This window comes from Oryctolagus cuniculus, chromosome 8 (genome assembly GCF_964237555.1).
Source record: "Oryctolagus cuniculus chromosome 8, mOryCun1.1, whole genome shotgun sequence".
NCBI lineage: Eukaryota > Metazoa > Chordata > Mammalia > Lagomorpha > Leporidae > Oryctolagus > Oryctolagus cuniculus.
This window is the reverse complement of record NC_091439.1, coordinates 83,032,396-83,050,608: the sequence shown is the minus strand read 5'-3', so window position 1 is coordinate 83,050,608 and position 18,213 is coordinate 83,032,396. Positions and strand designations below refer to the sequence as shown.

The 18,213-nt window shown below is 42.2% G+C and overlaps 1 protein-coding gene across 46 annotated transcripts in view; it reads right to left on the bottom strand.

Moving 5' to 3' along the window:
• Positions 1–491: 491 nt before the first annotated feature.
• Positions 492–18,213, bottom strand: part of SEC31A (SEC31 homolog A, COPII coat complex component) — an 89,831-nt gene continuing 72,109 nt past the window's right edge. For 31 of the 46 annotated variants that reach the window (XM_051819619.2, XM_051819621.2, XM_051819623.2 and 28 more), the window contains 5 exons: positions 12,203–12,261; positions 10,889–11,152; positions 5,447–5,566; positions 2,244–2,315; positions 492–1,077 (listed from right to left, as the gene is read on the bottom strand). In XM_051819619.2, the coding sequence (XP_051675579.2) occupies positions 898–1,077; positions 2,244–2,315; positions 5,447–5,566; positions 10,889–11,152; positions 12,203–12,261 (695 nt within the window). In that variant the 3' untranslated portion in view covers positions 492–897. Of the gene's footprint in view, positions 1,078–2,243; positions 2,316–5,446; positions 5,567–10,888; positions 11,153–12,202; positions 12,262–14,647; positions 14,687–18,213 lie in introns of all 46 variants that reach the window. The other 15 variants (XM_051819618.2, XM_008267663.4, XM_008267667.4 and 12 more) reach the window with 1 other exon arrangement.

The window sequence follows — 18,213 nt, the reverse complement described above, 5'->3', positions numbered from 1 at the left end:
TGCCTCTTCCAGGTCTCCCACGCAGGTGCAGGGGCCCAAGGATTTGGGCCATCTTCCACTGCTTTCCCAGGCCGTAGCAGAGAGCTGGATCAGAAGAGGCGCAGGTCTGGGCACTGAACTGGTGCCCATGTGGGTTGCTGGCACTGCATGCAGAGGCTTAACCTTCTACGCCATAGCGTGGAATTAAAGTCTTCTTTCTAAGCTTAAACCTCAAAGTCATAGGTAATTTTTGAAAAACAGGCAAACAAATTTCTAACTATAAAATGAAGACAAATGAACCTTAAACTGAACACTGAGGCCATTTAACAAGGAAAAGCTCAATACATTCTACAGAATGAAAATGTTCAGGTGCTCCCATAATTACTATTTATGTAGTAGCTTCCAGATATAGTTACTGGCTCAGGACTAGAGTGAGGCCTACAACACAAGGAGTAAGGATTAAACTCAGTTGTGTGTAGTTGTTTTGCAAAAAATACTACATACACATAAAATAGGATTATATACTTTAATCTGATTGACATGGAGAAGTAGAGAGGACGTGAAAGAAATTTAGTTTTCACTCTGCTTTATGCATAACCAGATGCAATTTTTCTAAAAATTAAATCGAGGTTTTAAAAACCATATTTATCAGAATACCTGGAAAACCATACTATGTGTAATCCAGGAATACACTATTTGCATTATAAGAAAATCATAATGGGCAACAAGAAGTTAAAATGAAAGGAGGCACCAGGGCTTTTAGCATCAAAGGTGAGTATAGCTGCAGAAACCATGGAAATGCTCTTCACTGGCTGCTATGGAAACATGCTAATGAGGATTGGTCCATGTCATTCAATTTCTTTAAAACTTATGTTTCTTTGGAAAAATGGCAATATCGGCAGGGAATGAAGCTGTCCCTCAGACACCCAGCTTATTGGCCTGGGTGAGAACAACTTTGAGAACCGGCATGAAAGCAGAGGTCTCACTGAAGTTGCTGGTGCTAACTATGTGGGTATGGATGGTCAATCCTTCCGAGTAGTTTCGCGTTTCGATGCTCCGTGCAATGTTGTGTAAACCGTTGATGATTGTTGGTGAAAGCTGAAATAAAGGTAGACCCGAAGAAAGAATTACTAGAGAAATTCCCACGAGATCCTCTATAAATATTAAATCTAGATATTTAAATGGGGTTTGAAATAAACATTAAAAATTGTTACACCATTCAGCATTTCTAGAAATAGTTTTCTTGGATCAAGCAACAGTTAAGTCACGCAGTAGAACCATGACCAAATGATTTCTGTAAAGAACTTATTTATGAATCACACACTGTAAGCAGCCAGATACTGTCATATATAAAAGCCGTGTGATTTCCACTGCCAAGCTGACACACTACTATTTCTCCGTAACAGCTTTAATTTTCCAATTATTTTAGATAGAGCCTGATTTTATAACCCCACCATCTCTTTAAACCATAAAACCATGTTTTTTGTTTGTTTGTTTGTTTTTGTTTTTTTTCCTTCTGTATCATTCTTTAGAGAAAAGACTTTATTTTGGATCGGGCCATCAACAACACACCACTTCCACTGTGATAGCAACTTTCTTTGATTTGGTTCACATGAAAGAAATGGTTATTTTTATCTGATTGGACTGGGCAGAGGAATCAGAAATGCAAAAATAGAAAAGTAATGTACCAGGTCTTTTTTCCTCTCCTATTTAGCACTTTCATTAATTAAAGAAACAAAAGGAAAGGAAGGGAGAGGAGGGGACAAGAGCATGGACAGAGTGCTTACTGTTGGCTATTTTTCCAGTTATAGCACACCACCCTGCTCATCTTCTGGCTATATTTGGCTCTGTCTCTGTGTAATAGCTATTCCAGAAGAGAAGGAGCAGGCATCTCAGACCATGAGAAAGATCACAGATTTCCACTATCTGCCTGCTCCGTGATGTCTTAATATATTTATGGACTATTTAAAATGAATAGCAGAAGGTCAGTGATCTTTGGGCCAAAGCAAGCCAGCTTGCATTTCTAACATGTTATGAGAAGGGTTAAATTTTTTTTTCTACATGTGCGAGCACACTTCTCTTTCTCTGCCCTAACCCCTCACCCCCACTGAATGAAATTTATGATTTACATATTAGAGGAAACCCCATTCTATAAATGTTGACAATTTTGCCCCATGCATTCTAAATGGCAGAGTGATACGTCACTTATTTTACTAGCAACTCGGAATAAATGATTATCATAAGTTTTTTTCCCCCAAACTTACTGTCTGTTCCCTAAGTTTATCATATAGAAACTCCAAACGTTTGCTGGCATCATCTAGCTTCCTCTTGGTTTGCTGCAGGAAAGGAAAACAGATGTTACATTTTGAATATTAACTTTTCTCCAAAGACCCTGTCCTATCTTATGTCGCTAAACCTTATCCTCAAAATGCTGAACAGCTTCATTTTATAAAGAAATGGAGGCAACTATGAAACTTGAAGATTATGGGAACAGAGATCAGTAGTCCATGAAGGGTGGGAGGATGATGGGACTTCTTCCACTATGCCAAGTGGGCACGACTGGTCTGCCTGCGACTGCAGACTCACTAGACCAGGTGAGCATGCGAGCAACCACGCTACATTCACAGGGTCAGCAGCCAAGGGTCAGTGTTCCACAGAAGAGCTCTAAGGCTGCCAGTGTGGACAGTGGGTGCTAAAAGGGAAACGGGCGAACTGTGGAGTCATACACATTTTGAGTGTATGTATGCATGTATTTGTCTGAAAGACAAAGTGACAGGAAGGCAGAGAGAAAGAGGGAGAGGGGGGAAGGGGTGGGGGGGAAGAAGGGAGAGAGAATTACTATCCAGCCATTAATTCACTCTCTAAATGCCCACAACAGCTAGGGATGGGTCAGGCTGAAGCCAGGAACCAGCAAATCCATCCAGATCTCCCACGTGGATGGCAGGGACTCAAGTACTTGAACATCACCTGCTGTCTCCGACGTACATCAAAGGAAGCTGGATTGGAAGTGGAGTAATTGGACTAGTACCAGGCACCTTGATATGGGACATAGGAGTTCCAATCAGTGGCTTAACCAGCCTGTGAAATCGTTGTTTCAGCTTTCAAAATACTACTTATACACTTAGTCACACTTGACATGTTTAATTCTGTCTCCTTCTGAGCCTTTAAAGCACCAAAGGAAAAATAATATCTCTGGCAATTTAAGATTACCAAGAGGAAAGTAGTAAAATAAGTTCTTTAATTAAGGAGTTCCCTTCCCACTCTACCCCTATCCTTATACTGCAAGTATAAGGAGAGAAACTATTCTAAAATGAAAATTAAAGGTTTTAGGTTACAATGGGAGCGAGCATTTGGTGCAGGAGTTAAGACACTGCTTGGGATGCAAGTCCCTGGGATGGAGTCCCTGGATTCAAGTTCCAGCTCTGCTTCCAATGCATCTTCCTTCTGCAATGGTTCAAGTACTTGGGTTCCTGCCACCCATGGGAGAATGAGTTACTGGTCCCTGGCTTCAGCCTGGCTGTTGTAGGCATTCAGGGATAGAACATTTCTCTCTTTGCCTCTGTCCCTTTCAAATAAATAATTAAAAAAAAATTATAATGCGTTTAACCTCATGATCTACATTACAGAACAGTCTTGCAGGTGACATATTTTTTCAGTATTTATGGATGTCTAGTATGTGCATGCCAGGGACTAAGTCTTACGTGCCATGGAGGCGATGTTCTGTGGACTGGGGGCTGGGGCGGGAACTCCATAAATGATACGTTGTATGCCAGACAGTAAGTGCTAAGAAGAAAAGTTAATAGGGTAAGGGGGCTACCGTGTTGGGGGCTAGGGACAGTCAAGAAAGACTGGTAGCCACTGGGACATCTGAGCAGAGACCTTGCGCAAGGGGAGGGGGCAATGCTGATACACGGGGGAGTCTTTCCAGCACTCCCAGAATGCTAGGAGTTAACTCTCCACTTTTCTGATGCCCTCAGTGCAGGGAATTCCTCCCTACAAGACTAGCAGAAGGCTGTACATATTAATACTCAATATCTGATGCAAACAACAAATTCTAGAAGCTGTTTGTTTCAAGCAGACAAGTGGCCAATGGCTGAAGAAATATATTCAATGTTTGTTGGCAGAAAACAAAACTTCATTTAGAACATGACTGCCTCTGTGGAATTTTTGTTGCTGCCAAAACACAGGCATCCTCGAAATACATTAAGTAAAATCAGTTGCTTTTACTAGGAATATCGAAAACATTTAATGAGCTTTAAGACTTTTGCAAAGTTAGATAATTACCAACTTTTAAAAGCTCAACGTAAGCTCAGAAAAGAATCCCACCCCTGAGGTAGCTTTCTCTGAAGGGAGGAGAGAACCTCCACTTTGACTATGACCTTGTCTTGTCTAAACAAGATAAGAGTCAGAGAACTCAGAGGGCTTCCATAGCCTTGGAAACTCATGACTGGAGCATAGGGAGATTACTGATGCCATAGACAGGAGTGTCAATTGGTAAAGTCAACAACAGGAGTCACTGTGCACTTACTCCTCATGTAGGATCTCTATCCTTAATGTGCTGTGCATTGAGATTTAATGCTATAACGAGTACTCAAACAATATATTTCACTTTGTGTTTCTATGGGGGTGCAAACTGTTGAAATCTTTACTTAATGCATGCTAAACTGATCTTCTGTAAAAAAAAAAAAAAGAAAAGAAAAAAAGAAATTATCAATTCCCAACTTGACTCTCACTGGGATTAAACATGACAATAGGTCTGATCTGATTTCATCATCATTTAAAAAAAAATCATCTATTATTTTTCACTTTATGTTTCTGTGTGGGAGCAAACTGTTGAAATCCATACTTAATGTATACTAAGCTGATCTTCTGTATATTAAGATAATCGAAAATGAATCTTGATGTGAATGGAAGGGGAGAGGGAGTGGGAAAGGGGAGGGTTGTGGGTGGGAGGGACGGTATGGGGGGGAAGCCATTGTAATCCATAAGTCGTACTTTGGAAAATTATATACATTAAATAAAAGTTTAAAAAAAAAAAAAAAAAAAAAAAAAGAATCCCACCCCTGAGCTTCCTGCACACCACCATGATGTTCCACCCATGTGCCCGGGGAGGGCTGCTGCAGACGCTGTGCAGCTCGCTGGCTGCGAGCGTGCGTCCTGCTGTGGGACTGCCTCGGGCCAACTGCCGGCTCTGACTGCAGGAGAGCCGTGCCTGCTCTCTGCTGTAACTGCCTCATCTATAAAATAAAATCCACAAATCTGCCCATCATGGGGTTACTGCGAGGACTAGGTGTTTACATATATAAAAGAAAATTTAATATGCTTCCCTAATGCAAACTATATTAAGTGCTGGATTTGGTACTTTCGTACAAACTTCTAAGAAACAAATCTTGTAAGACTTTGAGCAGCAATTGGAGAAGGGTCCCATAAAGAATTATTTTAATTAAGCAAAATAAAAGATACATACAGGATCTGTGGCCGAAGAGAGGCAGCGCTGAATAAGATCCTCAAATGTGGTCTTCAGAATGAGGTGCTCATCCGGAATAGGTTTCTTGGTGATTTTTTCTGTTGGCAAAGACTGCACATGCTGGGAAAATTATCATAAAATAATCAGAAATGACCAGAAGGTAACTTGTAACTTATATGCAAGATTCTGAAGCAATGAGATCAAAAAATCAAGAACCTGTAGACAGGCCTATTCAAAATCAGATGGAAATTTAACATGGGGAATCAGTTGAGATAAGAAAAGGGAAATCCAGATACACAGTATAAAGAATAAGCACTCTTCCTACAGCTTACATTTCCAGGATTGGATACAAAATAAGTAACTAATTAGGAAACATTTGCTGGCCACATTACTGTACAGAACTGATGGAAGTAAACCTATGCCAACAGGAAGTAAGAACAAGGCATTGCTGGGAAAGCAGTGTAAGATGACCCAAGTACTTGGGCCCCTGCTCCTGAGTGGGAGACCCGGAGGAAGCTTCTGGCTCCTGGCTTCAGATCGGTGCAGTTCTGGTTGTTGTGGCCATCTGGGTAGTGAACCAACAGGTGGAAGACCTCTCTCTCTCTCTCTCTGTCTCTCTGTAACTCTGCCTTTCAAATAAATAAGTACATCTTAAAAAAATAAAAATAAAAAAAACAAGGCATTGGAAAATACAGTTGGCTGGGTAGAGTGGCTGCTTGCTCTGCTTGGTGTCTTTTCAGTTTTTTAAGATTTATTTTATTTATTTTTTAAGACAGAGTAACACACAGAGAAAGAGAGAGAGAGAGAGAGAGAGAGAGAGAGAGAGTCTCCTATCCACTGGTTGACTCCCCAATAGCCAGAGCTGGGCCAAGCTAACACCAGGAGACTGGAACTCCATACAGGTCTTCCACATGGGTGCAGGGACCAAAGTACTTGGTCACTTTCTGCTGCTTTCCTAGGTGCATTGGCAGGGAGCTGGACTGGAAATGGAGCAACCAGGACTCAAATCAGCACTCATGGGGTGCTGGCATCATACGAAACAGTTTAACCCACTATGCCACATTGCCAGCCCCTGCTTGTTGACTGAGTAATTTTCAAAATTGAAAGATTAATAAGCCAAAGTTTAAGACAGAGAGAGAGGATACCAGGTGTTGCTGAGTGTACACATGGACAAAAAAGGGAATATTTAAGTTTTTTAAGTTTTCACTTATTAGTTCATTCTTTCAATCATGAAAAAAAAAAAAAAAAAGGCAGGGGGCTATCATGTACCAGACACTGGCTACATATTGGTAAGCCAATATAGAAATTATCTGAGGCCCCCAGGAGTTTACAAGCTAATGGAAGAGAAAGAAAGTTTAAAAATGTCAAAACAGCAGCTGTGGTAAATTAACACTTAGTAAAACCAAAAACACCATAACTGGGATTTGATCAAAGGACTTGAGTTCTCTTAAATGAGAGTTAACGGGTCAAGTGGGGAAGGAAAAGCCCAATAAACAGAAGGCAAAGCATGTGCAAAGGAGGGAGCACGAGCACGAGCCCAGAGGAACACAAGGCGCAGGGGCTGGACCAGAGAGGGTGAAAGCAGCAGTGTAAATTGAGGCCTTCCAGGCTAGGTTAAATATTCTGGCCTTTCAGCGCTGTGGCACAGCGGGTTAACACCCTGGCCTGAAGCGCCGGCATCCCATATGGGCGCTGGTTCGAGTCCCAGCTGCTCCTCTTCCAATCCAGTTCTCTGCTATGGCCTGGGATAGCAGTGGAGGATGCTTGGGCCCCTGCACCCACATGGGAGGCAGGAAGAAGCTCCTGGCTCCTGGCTTCAGATTGGCGCAGCTCCGGCCATTACGGCCATCTGGGGAGTGAACCAGCAGATGGAAGACCTCTCTCTCTATCTCTACCTCTTCTGTAACTCTTTCAAGTAAATAAAATAATCCTTTAAAAAAATATTTTGGCCTTTATCCTGAGAACAATGGGAGGTTGTAATGTTTTAAGCAAGGAAGAGACAAGAATAAAACAGGAACAGATTAAAGGAGGAGCAGGCATGGTGGTGCAGATTAAGCTGCCGCTTGGGACACTTGCATCCCATATCAGCATGCTGGTTTTGGTCCCAGCTACTCCCCACCCGCCCCCCTTTTTTAAAAGATTTATTTATTTTATTTGAAAGTCAGAGTTACATAGAAAGAGAAGGAGAGGCAGAGAGAGGGAGAAGTCTTCCATCCACTGGTTCATTCCCCAAATGGCTTCAACGGCTGAAACTGTACTGATCCGAAGCCAGGAGCCTCTTCTGGGTCTCCCATGCAGGTGTAGGGGCCCAAGGACTTGGGGCATCTTCTACTGCTTTCCCAGGCCATAGCAGAGAGCTGGATCGAAGTGGAACAGCTGGACTCGAACTGGTGCCCATATGGGATGCTGGCACTGCAGGTGGCGGCTTTACCCACTACGCCACAGCACCTGCCCCTACTCTCCTAATCCAGCTTCCTGACAATGTGCCTAGGAAAGCAGTGGATGATGGTCCAATTACTTGGACCTCTGCCATCCATGTACGAGATGTGAACAGAGTTACTGGATCCTGACGTTTTCTTTCTTTCTTTTTTTTTTTTTTTTAAGACTTTATTTATTTGAGAAGTAGAGTTACAGACAGACAGAGGGAGAGACAGAGAGAAAGGTCTTCCATCCACTGGTTCACTCCCCAGATGGCTGCAATGGCCAGAGCTGGGTTGATGCAAAGCTAGGAGCCAGGAGCTTCCTCTAGGTCCCCTATGTGGGTGCAGGGGCCCAAGCACTTGGGCCATCTTCCACTACTTTCCCAGGCTACACCAGAGAGCTGGATGCGAAGAGGAGCAGCTGGGACTTGAACCAGGGCTTGTACAGGATGCTGGCACCACAGGCGGAAGCTTAGTCCACTGCACCACAGCATCAACTCCCTGGCTTCTGACTTCGACCTGACTGAGCCCCACTGTTGTAGGCCCTTAGGGAATAAACCAGTGTGATGAAAGATGTCTCTGGCTCTCTCTCCACCCCATCACCCTGGTTTTCAAATAAATAAATACAACTTTAAAAAAATGGATCAAACCAATTAGGAGGCTCCTACCCTGGTGAAGATCAGAGATGAAGGCAGCATGGACCTGAGTGGAAATGTAGAGAAGAGATTCAAGAAATATTTTATAGTAGTATCAATAAGACTGGGGAGTAGTTCTGAAATAGAGGTTAAAGGAAAAACAGATTCCGATTCCTAGTTTGTTTTTTTTTTTTTTTTTTTTTGCTAAATTCAACAGAAATGAAACAGGAGACAATGACACTAGTTTGGGAAGAAGAGTATAAATTAGAGTTTGGACATGTTGAGGCCCAGGTGCCTGGGCCATCCATAGAGGCAGGAAGCTGGATTCAGGGCCTGGCTGAATGTTATGGATTTCGCCCAAATATGTCAAACTTCCATGGTAACTGAGGATCTGGTCTAGAAGAGCACAGCATGAGAACCCAGGTCTGCTGGGGAGCTTCCCAAAACAACAGACTTGAGTCAGAAAGGAAACAAACAATAATAAAAAAATTGCACCAAAAACCTTATAATTTCTATTTTTGTGGAAAGAGGAAAGTCTTCTTACCTTCACTACAATGTGTGCGTGTATGTGTGTTTTTGATTTACTTATTTATTTGAAAGGCAGCATGAGATAGTGAGAGGGCAAGACAGATCCTCCATCCACTGGTTCACTTCACCACCAAACACTGTGATATGAGATGTGGTTATCCTGAGAGGTGGCTTAACTTTAGTATGCCACAATGCCCACCCTAGGATGTGTTTCTATAATTCAACTTTAATATTTAAAATTTCCTAGGTACGGCAGGTGCTGTGGCACAGTGGGTAAAGCAGCTACCTGCAGTGCCGGTATCCCATGTGGGTGCCAGTTTGAGTCCTGGCTGCTCCACTTGCGATCAAGCTCCCTGATAATGTGCCTGGGAAAGCAGTGGAAGGTAGCCCAAGTGCTTAGGCCCCTGCACCCATGTGAGAGACCTGGAAGATGCTCCTGGCTCCTGGCTCCTGGCTCCAACCTGGCCCAGCCCCAGCCATTGCAGCCATCTGGGGAGTAGATCAGTGGATGGAAGGCCTCTCTGTCTTTCAAATAAACAAATCTTTGAAAAAAAAAATTCCCTAGGCATAACCACCTCTTAACAGTAAAGCATACTCCCGTGAAAGGGATATAAAATTGACAAATCTGAATTCGGTGAGTCAAAGAGAAAAACAGAACTAGTTTTTCACTTGGGCAGGACGTTGCTTAATCTTACGTTAACTCTGATCCAAGCTCCTCACTTTTCATGAATAGGTAAAAATACTTATCTTTGTACATCTAAGTCAGTTATATGGAAATGCGTTAGACTTTTAATATCTAGGACTTAGCTAACTACCTTTCTATGAGAAATCCAAGTATGTGTACCTCTAAAGAGAGGCTATATCCATATGAAAAGATACAACTCGTTACATTTTATTTTATAAAGAAAAAACTCGGGGCCAACGCTGTGACACGGGGAGTAAAGCCACCGCCTGCAATGCCAGTATCCCGTATAGGCACTGATTCTAGACACGGCTGCTCCATTTCCAATCCAGCTCTCTGCTATGGCCTGAGAAAGCAGTAGAAGACGGCCCCTGCACCCACATGGGAGACCCAGAAGAAGGTCCTGGCTCCTGGCTTCAGAGCAGCCCATCTCCGGCCATTGAGGCCATCTGGGGAGTGAACCAGCAGATGGAAGACCTCAATCTCTTTCTCTCTGCCTCTGCCTCTCTGCAACTCTTTCAAATTAATTAATTAATTAAAAACAAAACAAAACAAAACAAAACAAAAAAACTCTTGAAAGATTTTAACAGATCCTAAGTTGTGGCTACTGACAGATAATCCTCTTCTTGAGAGCTTGTATATGGCCATCTAATTGAAAAGTAATAAACAGGGCTGGCACTGAGGCGTAGTGGGCTAGGCTTCCACCTGTCGCATCATTATCCCATATGGGTGCTGGTTCGTGTCCTGGTTGTTCCACTTCTGATCCAGCTCTCTGCTGTGGCATGGGAAGGCAGTGAAAGATGGCCTAAGCGCCTGGGCCCCTGCGCCTACCCATGTGGGACACCTGGGGAAGGCTCCTGGATCCTGGCTTTGGATCAGCCCAGCTCTGGCTGTTGCAGCCATCTGGGGAGTGAACTAGCAGATGAAGGACCTTTCTCTCTCTCCTCTCTCTGCTGTAACTCTACCTCTCAAATAAATGAAATCTTAAAAAATTAAATTTAAAAAGAAAGTAATAAACATGATACATGATCTTTAAAAAACAAGGGTTACCATTTTTTTGTTTAGGCTGTCTAAAGTGAAACCAAATTTAGACATTGATTAACAATGTATAACGATAACAGCTAACACATTTGAATAGAGTCATCTTCCCATTCCACTTCCACAGATTTACTGTTACCTGGACAGTATTTCCAATAGGAGCCCCTGGGGCGCCTTCGAGATTGGGCTTTGAGAAAGATGGCGGCATGCTTGTTTGCGCAAGAGGCTGCTGTATGCCATGGAAGGGCTGGCCACCCGGCAGGTGTGGCTGTGGGAATGAAGCTTGATTCGACAGTGGTCCAGGAGCTGGAGGCTGTTGCTGCAGCATCTGTGACTGGGGGTCACCCAGAGGGTTCATGATTGGTGATGTGATGGGAACTGGAGGCGTGAAGTTTTCAGGCATCTTTGAAAAGATGGAAATAAAGGACACCGAGAGTAAAGAGAAAAACAGCAGTATTTCCTCAGCTCTAAATAAGAGAACTAGATTATTCCTTGTTTTAAAAAAATTTTTAACAATAGTCAACCGAAGTTTTAAGCAGAATTCTGGGATAAAATAAAAGTAGAGTTAATGTGGCTAAAGTGGGTAGGGAGTTCAAGCCTCTTCATCTCCCCTGGCCCTTGCATACTGAGCCCCACTAAAGGGAGGCCGAAGCCATGTCATTTCTGAAAGAGGACGTCCAGTCTGGAGAATTATATATTTAGAAACACCAGAATCATGTGTGCCCCACTTGTGTGTGTTTAATGTGATCAGGATGGAATACCCCTTTCCTAGACCGCTAAATAGGCAATATTTGGTAATTCTATGACTTTAAGTAGTTGATCAAGTTTATGATTACTTGTAATCTATATTTTAGGTTTCTCTGAGCACTTAATGTCTGCCAATTTTATGTTATGTCCTCATTACTATATTTAGGGGGAGGGGGTTACTCAGGAATGATAAAAAAAAGTAGAGCATGGCATGGGAAGACAGAAGGAAAGAAAAATCTTATTTTGTGCTCTAATAGCTCTGCCCAGTTATTGACAACTGAACAATGCTTAGCTACAAGGCTACTTCTTCATTCAAATTACACAGTTAGACAAAAAGCCAGTATGTCATTTCCAATTCACGATTACTGCTGGAACCCCCAAACCAAGTAACTCCTCCCAAAAATATCATTTGAGAAGCCTGAAGTTTTGTTTCCTACTTTTGCAAAGAGGCCTGCTGGGAATGGACATCTTGCCTCCTAAAAGGGCTTCGATTTGTGCCAGAACCCAGAGCTAGGTTCTGAGGACAGTGCTTCTGCTTTCTTCCCATCTCTCCATGGATTCCAAGCAGCATGCTGAAATAACTTCCTAAATACATCAGTCAGTGAGCTTTGCCTTTGAAAGGATCAGTGAAGTGTGGTGTGCTCTGAGTGGCTACATGATTAACATAACATCTGTGGGCCACAGGATGGACATCTTTTCCTAGTACCTTCTTTTTCTTGGGTACTCTGTTCAAAGCTGGAGGATCATTCCAACCATTCTGAGGACCTATAACAGACAACAGAGGACATTTTCCTTTAGAATTCTGAAAGGAAGAAAATGAAATTGAATCCATTTTACTTTACTCTGAGATAATCTCATAAAGCTTTTACCAACTGGCTTGCAAGGATTTTACCAACTGGCTTGCAAGGATCACTAGGGGAGCCCTGTCGTCTTAAACTCATACCTCTAACACTCGCAGTGGCTGAACAGAAAAGATACCTTTTCATTATTTCCACTTGAAGTGCTAATTTATGGATGGTGATGCTGTTAGCCTCCAAAGAGCAGTTTACTATTATCTCCCAATAAGGAAAAAAATAAATCATTCTAGTCTGCTTTAAAAAAAAAAAAAAGTTCTGATACATTCAACACACCTAAATAAATAAATAAAACTTTATCTGCCTAAGCATGGCAGAAAAATACTTTAAAAAAATAGCTCAACTATATAGCACTAGAAATTCTCATCATCTTTGCCTTGAGAATTATAAACTGAGGACAGTACTGAAAAATCTGTTAAGATTTTTTGTAACAACAAAAAATTCCAGATTGGCAGCAAATGTAAAATGAAACAGTAATAAATTTCCTCTCTAAAAAACACACCAAAAAAGAAAAAAAATCCCTACCTCCCATATCTCAAGTGAAAAATGGAGATGGGGGGCCAATTCTTGGTCATAGCAGGCAATGCCACTGCCTTCAGCACCAGCATCCCATATGGGTGCCGGTTCATGTCCCGGCTGCTGTTTCTGATCCAGCTCTCTATAATGCCCTGGGAAAGCAGCGGAGGGTGACCCAAGTGCTTGGGGCCCTGTAGGAGACTAGGAAGAAGCTCCTGGCTCCTGGCTTCAGATTGGTCCAGCTCCGGTCAGCCACTGTGGCCATTTGGGGAGTGAACCAGAGGATGGAAGATCTTGTGCTCTCTCTCTCTCCAACTCTGCCCTTCAAATATATAAATAAATCAGTAACAGAATTTATTAAGTAAGGGGGCCAGTACTGTGATGTAGCAGGTAAAGCAGCTGCCTGTGATGCCAGTATCCCATATGGGTGCCAGTTCAAGTACCAGCTGCTCTACTTTTAATCCAGCTGCTCCCTGCTAATGGGCCTGGGAAAAGCAGGAGAAGATGGCCCAAGGGCTTGGGCCTCTGTACCCATGTGGGAGATCTGGAAGAAGTTCCTGGTTCTGCCTGGCCCAGCCCTGGCAGTTGTAGCCACTTGGGGAGTGAACCATCAGATGGAAGATCTGTCTCTGTAACTCTTTCAAATAAATAAACCAATCTTGGGGCCAGTGCTGTGGTGTAGCAGGTAAAGCCGTCACCTGCAGTGCCAGCATCCCATATGGGCATAGCTTCAAGTCCTGGCTGCTCTACTTCTGATACAGCTCTCTGCTATGGCCTGGGAAAGCAATAGAAGATGGCACAAGTCCTTGGGCCCCTACACCCGCATGGGAAACCCAGAAGAAACTCCTGGCCCCTGGCTTCGGATCTGCACAGCTCCCGCCATTGCAGCCATCTGGGGAGTGAACCAGTGGATGGAAGACCTCTCTCTCTGCCTCTGCTTCTCTCTAACGCTGCCTTTCAAATAAATAAATAAATCTTCCATAAAAAAAGAATTTATTAAGTATTTTAGTGCCTTTAATGTCTTTAAAGAAAGAAAAAAACATGTGGGAAACAGGATACTTTCTAAATCACATATTTTGCATTCCAACAAGTGTGAATTCTGATATGTTCTATTATGGACCCAGATAACTGGTAAACTATTGTGCATATGTATACATAAAGACAAAAAATTACTGTCTCAATAAATTACTTTTCCACATTTTAACTTTTACTTGTTTAACTGATATGCATGACATCAATCACAAAATTATTTAGCAAACCAAAGAACCTATGATTCATGCATAATATCACAGCCACTTTTAAAACTCAGATCTCCTAACCACCCTATAATTTGTTTCTCCTGATTTTTAAAATAGAATTTCCTACAAGCTTACTAGGAGGCAGAATGCAAAATCAGGCTCAAAACACTTAAGAGTTAATCACAAAACATTAAACCATATTCTGCTATCTGCTTAACAAATTCTTAAAATTTCTGGTCATACATTGATTAATCATTCAAATCTCTCCCATCACCTTCTAGTCTTACCCATATCTAAGAGTCTTGTTATAGTTGTCCTCTTTCATAATACAGATGGCTTCTATTATTTAAAGCTGCTTATGCCATCAAATAAATTCAATCAGCTCTCAAATTTTTACTGAATCAAGAGGCCACATAAAAATGATACCGATCAGATTTACATATCATTATCTTTGAAATTCACATGCAATATTGTTATTGTCCATTCGTTAATTGTAGTTAATGATTCAGATATTTCCAAAGGTATATTTTACAACCAATTCACCTTCCAACATAAGTGCCTGGTCTTGGATAAACTGACTTTCTGTAGACAAAAAATAAAAGTCATTTACATAATATTACTGAAGACATTCTAAACTCTACTTCTCATTTTATAATTCCTTCCTCCTCCTCCATCAATTTCCAGAAAGAGGAAATTTTCTTTAATTAATTACTGGATGTTGAGGATGCTAGGGTGTCAGGGTTATTGATTTCACTCTCTACCTCTCTTCTTTTTAATTTATTTGAGAGACACAGACATACGGAGCACGCTCCTATCTGCTGGTTCACTCCTCAAATGCCCTCAACAGCCAGGACTGGGCTGAGCTGAAACTAGGAGTCAGGAATCCAATCCGGTCTCCACATGAGAGGGAGAGACCCAAGGACTTGAGCCATCATCAGCTGCCTCCTAGGGTGTGCATTAGCATGAAGTGGGAGTCAGAGGCAACAATCAAATTCAGGCACTCATTTCAATGTGGGATGCAGGTGTCTTAATAACTCAGCCAAATCCCACCCCAGTACAAACTTTTATCAGGGAACAAAACTTAACTTTTTAACTAAGTCATGTGAAATGTCTACTAATTCAGAAAGTAATCTGTTTGAGGGTATGGTGAATTAATTTGTATCAGATGCAAATAACTCTTAAATATCACTTTTTTCCTTACTGTCTTATTTCTTTTAATATAAAATGTAATCCCTGGGGCTGGCACTGTGGTGTACCAGGTAAAGCCGCCATCTTTAGTGCCAGTATCTTATGTGGACTCTGGTTCGAGTCCTGGCTGCTCCACTTGCAATCCAGCTCCCTGCTAAAGCAGTAGTAAAGTAGTAGCTCCCTGGGAAAGCAGTAGAAGATGGCCCAAAGCCATGAGCCCCTGCACCCGCATGGGAGACCTAGAGGAAGCTCTGGCTCTTGGCTACAGACAGGCACAGTTCTGGCCGGTGCGGCCAATTGGGGAGTGAACCAGTGGATGGAAGACCTCTCTCGCTCTCCCTCTGCTTCTCCTTCTCTCTGTGTAACTCTTTCAAATAAATAAATAAATCTAAAAACAAACAAACAAACAAAAACAAACAAACAAACAAAAAAAACCAACCCGCAAGGTAGGAGAGGAAATTCTGCAGCTTGATATCTCACATGTACAGTGTGATTCTAATGTTCACTGCAAGATGTTTTTCACACACTGTGACTCCTAAACATAGGCCAAATTCTTCATCCAGGGTTTAACTGAAGAAAGGAGTGATTCTTGATAACACATTGTAAGTGTTTTTCTATTTTTACCTGCAATGATGACTTTACAACCTTAAAAGCGACTTCCCATGCAAGAGATACCTTCACAAAACTACAGTAAGGAAATGCCTGGGGAGTTACTACATGCATTACAACAGAGGATAAATCTGACTCCCCACTATCACTGTACTTAGCACCAGACTTCAGCTTCTGGGCCACGTGTGCCAATATATGGCAAAACTCAAAGCACTGAAAATCCCTTGGGCTTGACCCTTTTTTCAGAGTAGAATCAACAACACGCCTTCTTCCTTTCCTGGTCCTGCCAAGGCAATTGCAGGTGTGACTTGAAATTCAGTAAATCTATCGCAGGCTAATTTTTAAGTTGATAATTTTATGTGGCCCATGGATGTTGTTACAAATGTCCAAGTGGCCTTTGGCAGAAAAAGGCTCCCCACCCCTGTATCTATTCCATGACAGGGAGGTGCAGAGGATAACTGCTTTTCCTCTAACCTCAGAGCAGTGACTTACATCCTGGGTATTAAAACCTGGGGGAGTAACCTGATGTCACAAACTGCTAGCAGCACAAAAAGATCTGTCATAATTTTCATATGACCTCTTAATAAAATGACAACAAAGTCATAATGAAATCAAATTCAAAGTTAGGAGTAAGACTGAAATCAGAAGCAAGAAGACTCAACACTGCCTAGCATGGATAACTTGGAACAGCTGGGAGATCTGTTGAATAAAAGGCAATAGTTTTTTGTTTTTTTTGTTTTTTTTTTTGACAGGCAGAGTGGACAGTGAGAGAGAGAGAGAGAGAGAGAGAGAGAAAGGTCTTCCTTTTGCCGTTGGTTCACTCTCCAATGACCGCCGTGGCCGGTGCACTGCGCTGATCCGAAGGCAGGAGCCAGGTGCTTCTCCTGGTCTCCCATGGGGTGCAGGGCCCAAGCACTTGGGCCATCCTCCACTGCACTCCCGGGCCACAGCAGACAGCTGGCCTGGAAGAGGGGCAACCGGGACAGAATCCGGCGCCCCGACCGGGACTAGAACTCGGTGTGCCAGCGCCGCTAGGTGGAGGATTAGCCTGTTGAGCCGCGGCACCGGCCAGCAATAGTTTTTCAATAATTAAAGTCCCCTCCCAATCCACCCTTGCCAACGTATGCCTGATTCTTCCTAACTTCAAACCATACACATATTTAGCAATGTTTTACTTCAGCTCAGATGATCAATGTTCAAATCTTCTGTCAATTTAATATACAGTTCTGTCTCAGCTATAATTTTAACCCCTTTCAGTATTTCTGCTTGAAGCTTTAAGACTTTTTACAAACACAATTCAATTGGCCTCTTCCCTGTGGAGATACCTTTTAATAGTGACAAGCTACTGAAGAATATGAATATCTGGAGGTGGCACTGTGGCACAGAAGGTTAAGCGACTGCCTCTGATGCCTGTATCCCATATAAGCACTGGTTTGAGTCCTGATTGCTCCACTTCCAAATCAGCTCCCTGCTAATGTGCCTGGGAAAGCAGCAGATGGCTCAAGCGCTTGGGCCCCTGCCCACCCACATGGGAGACCTGGACTGAGTTCCAGATTCCTGGTACTGGCTTGGCCCAGACCTGGTCACTGTGGTCATTTGGGGAATAAAAACAGATATAAGATCTCTCTTTTTCTCCTTCTCTTTCTGTAACCCTGCCTTTCAAATAAGTGAATCTTAACAAACTTTTAAAAAGTATGTATATCATAAGACCAACTTCACATCCATTAGGATGATTATTTTTAAAATAGAACACAATAAATATGAGAATGGATTTGAAGACACTGAAATGCTTGCATATCACTGAGGGCAATGTAAAATGATGCAGCTACTATGAAAAACTCAAAAAAATTAAACACGGAATTATTATCTTACCTAGTAATTCTATTTTTGGGTTAAACATGCACAAAAAAATGAAAGTCAGAACTTAAGCAGATATCTGCACATATATGTTCAAGCAGCAGCATTCACAATAAATAAAATGCTCATCAATAGGTGAATGAATTGGCCTTAAAAATGAAAGAAATTTCAATATATGCTACAGCATGGATGAATCTTGAAGACATTATGCCAAGTGAAATAAACCCATATATAAAAGGACAAATGTTGCACAATTCCCCTTTATGAGGTTTCTAGAATAGTCAAATACATAGAGACAGAGAGTAGAACAGTGGCTACCAAAGGCTGGGGGAATGGGAAGTTGGTCAATGTCCACTGATGAAAGTTCTGCAGATGAGTATCGGTGATGATTATACAATGGTGTGAATATACTAATGCCACAAGGCTGTTAAAATGCTAAATTTTATGTATATTTC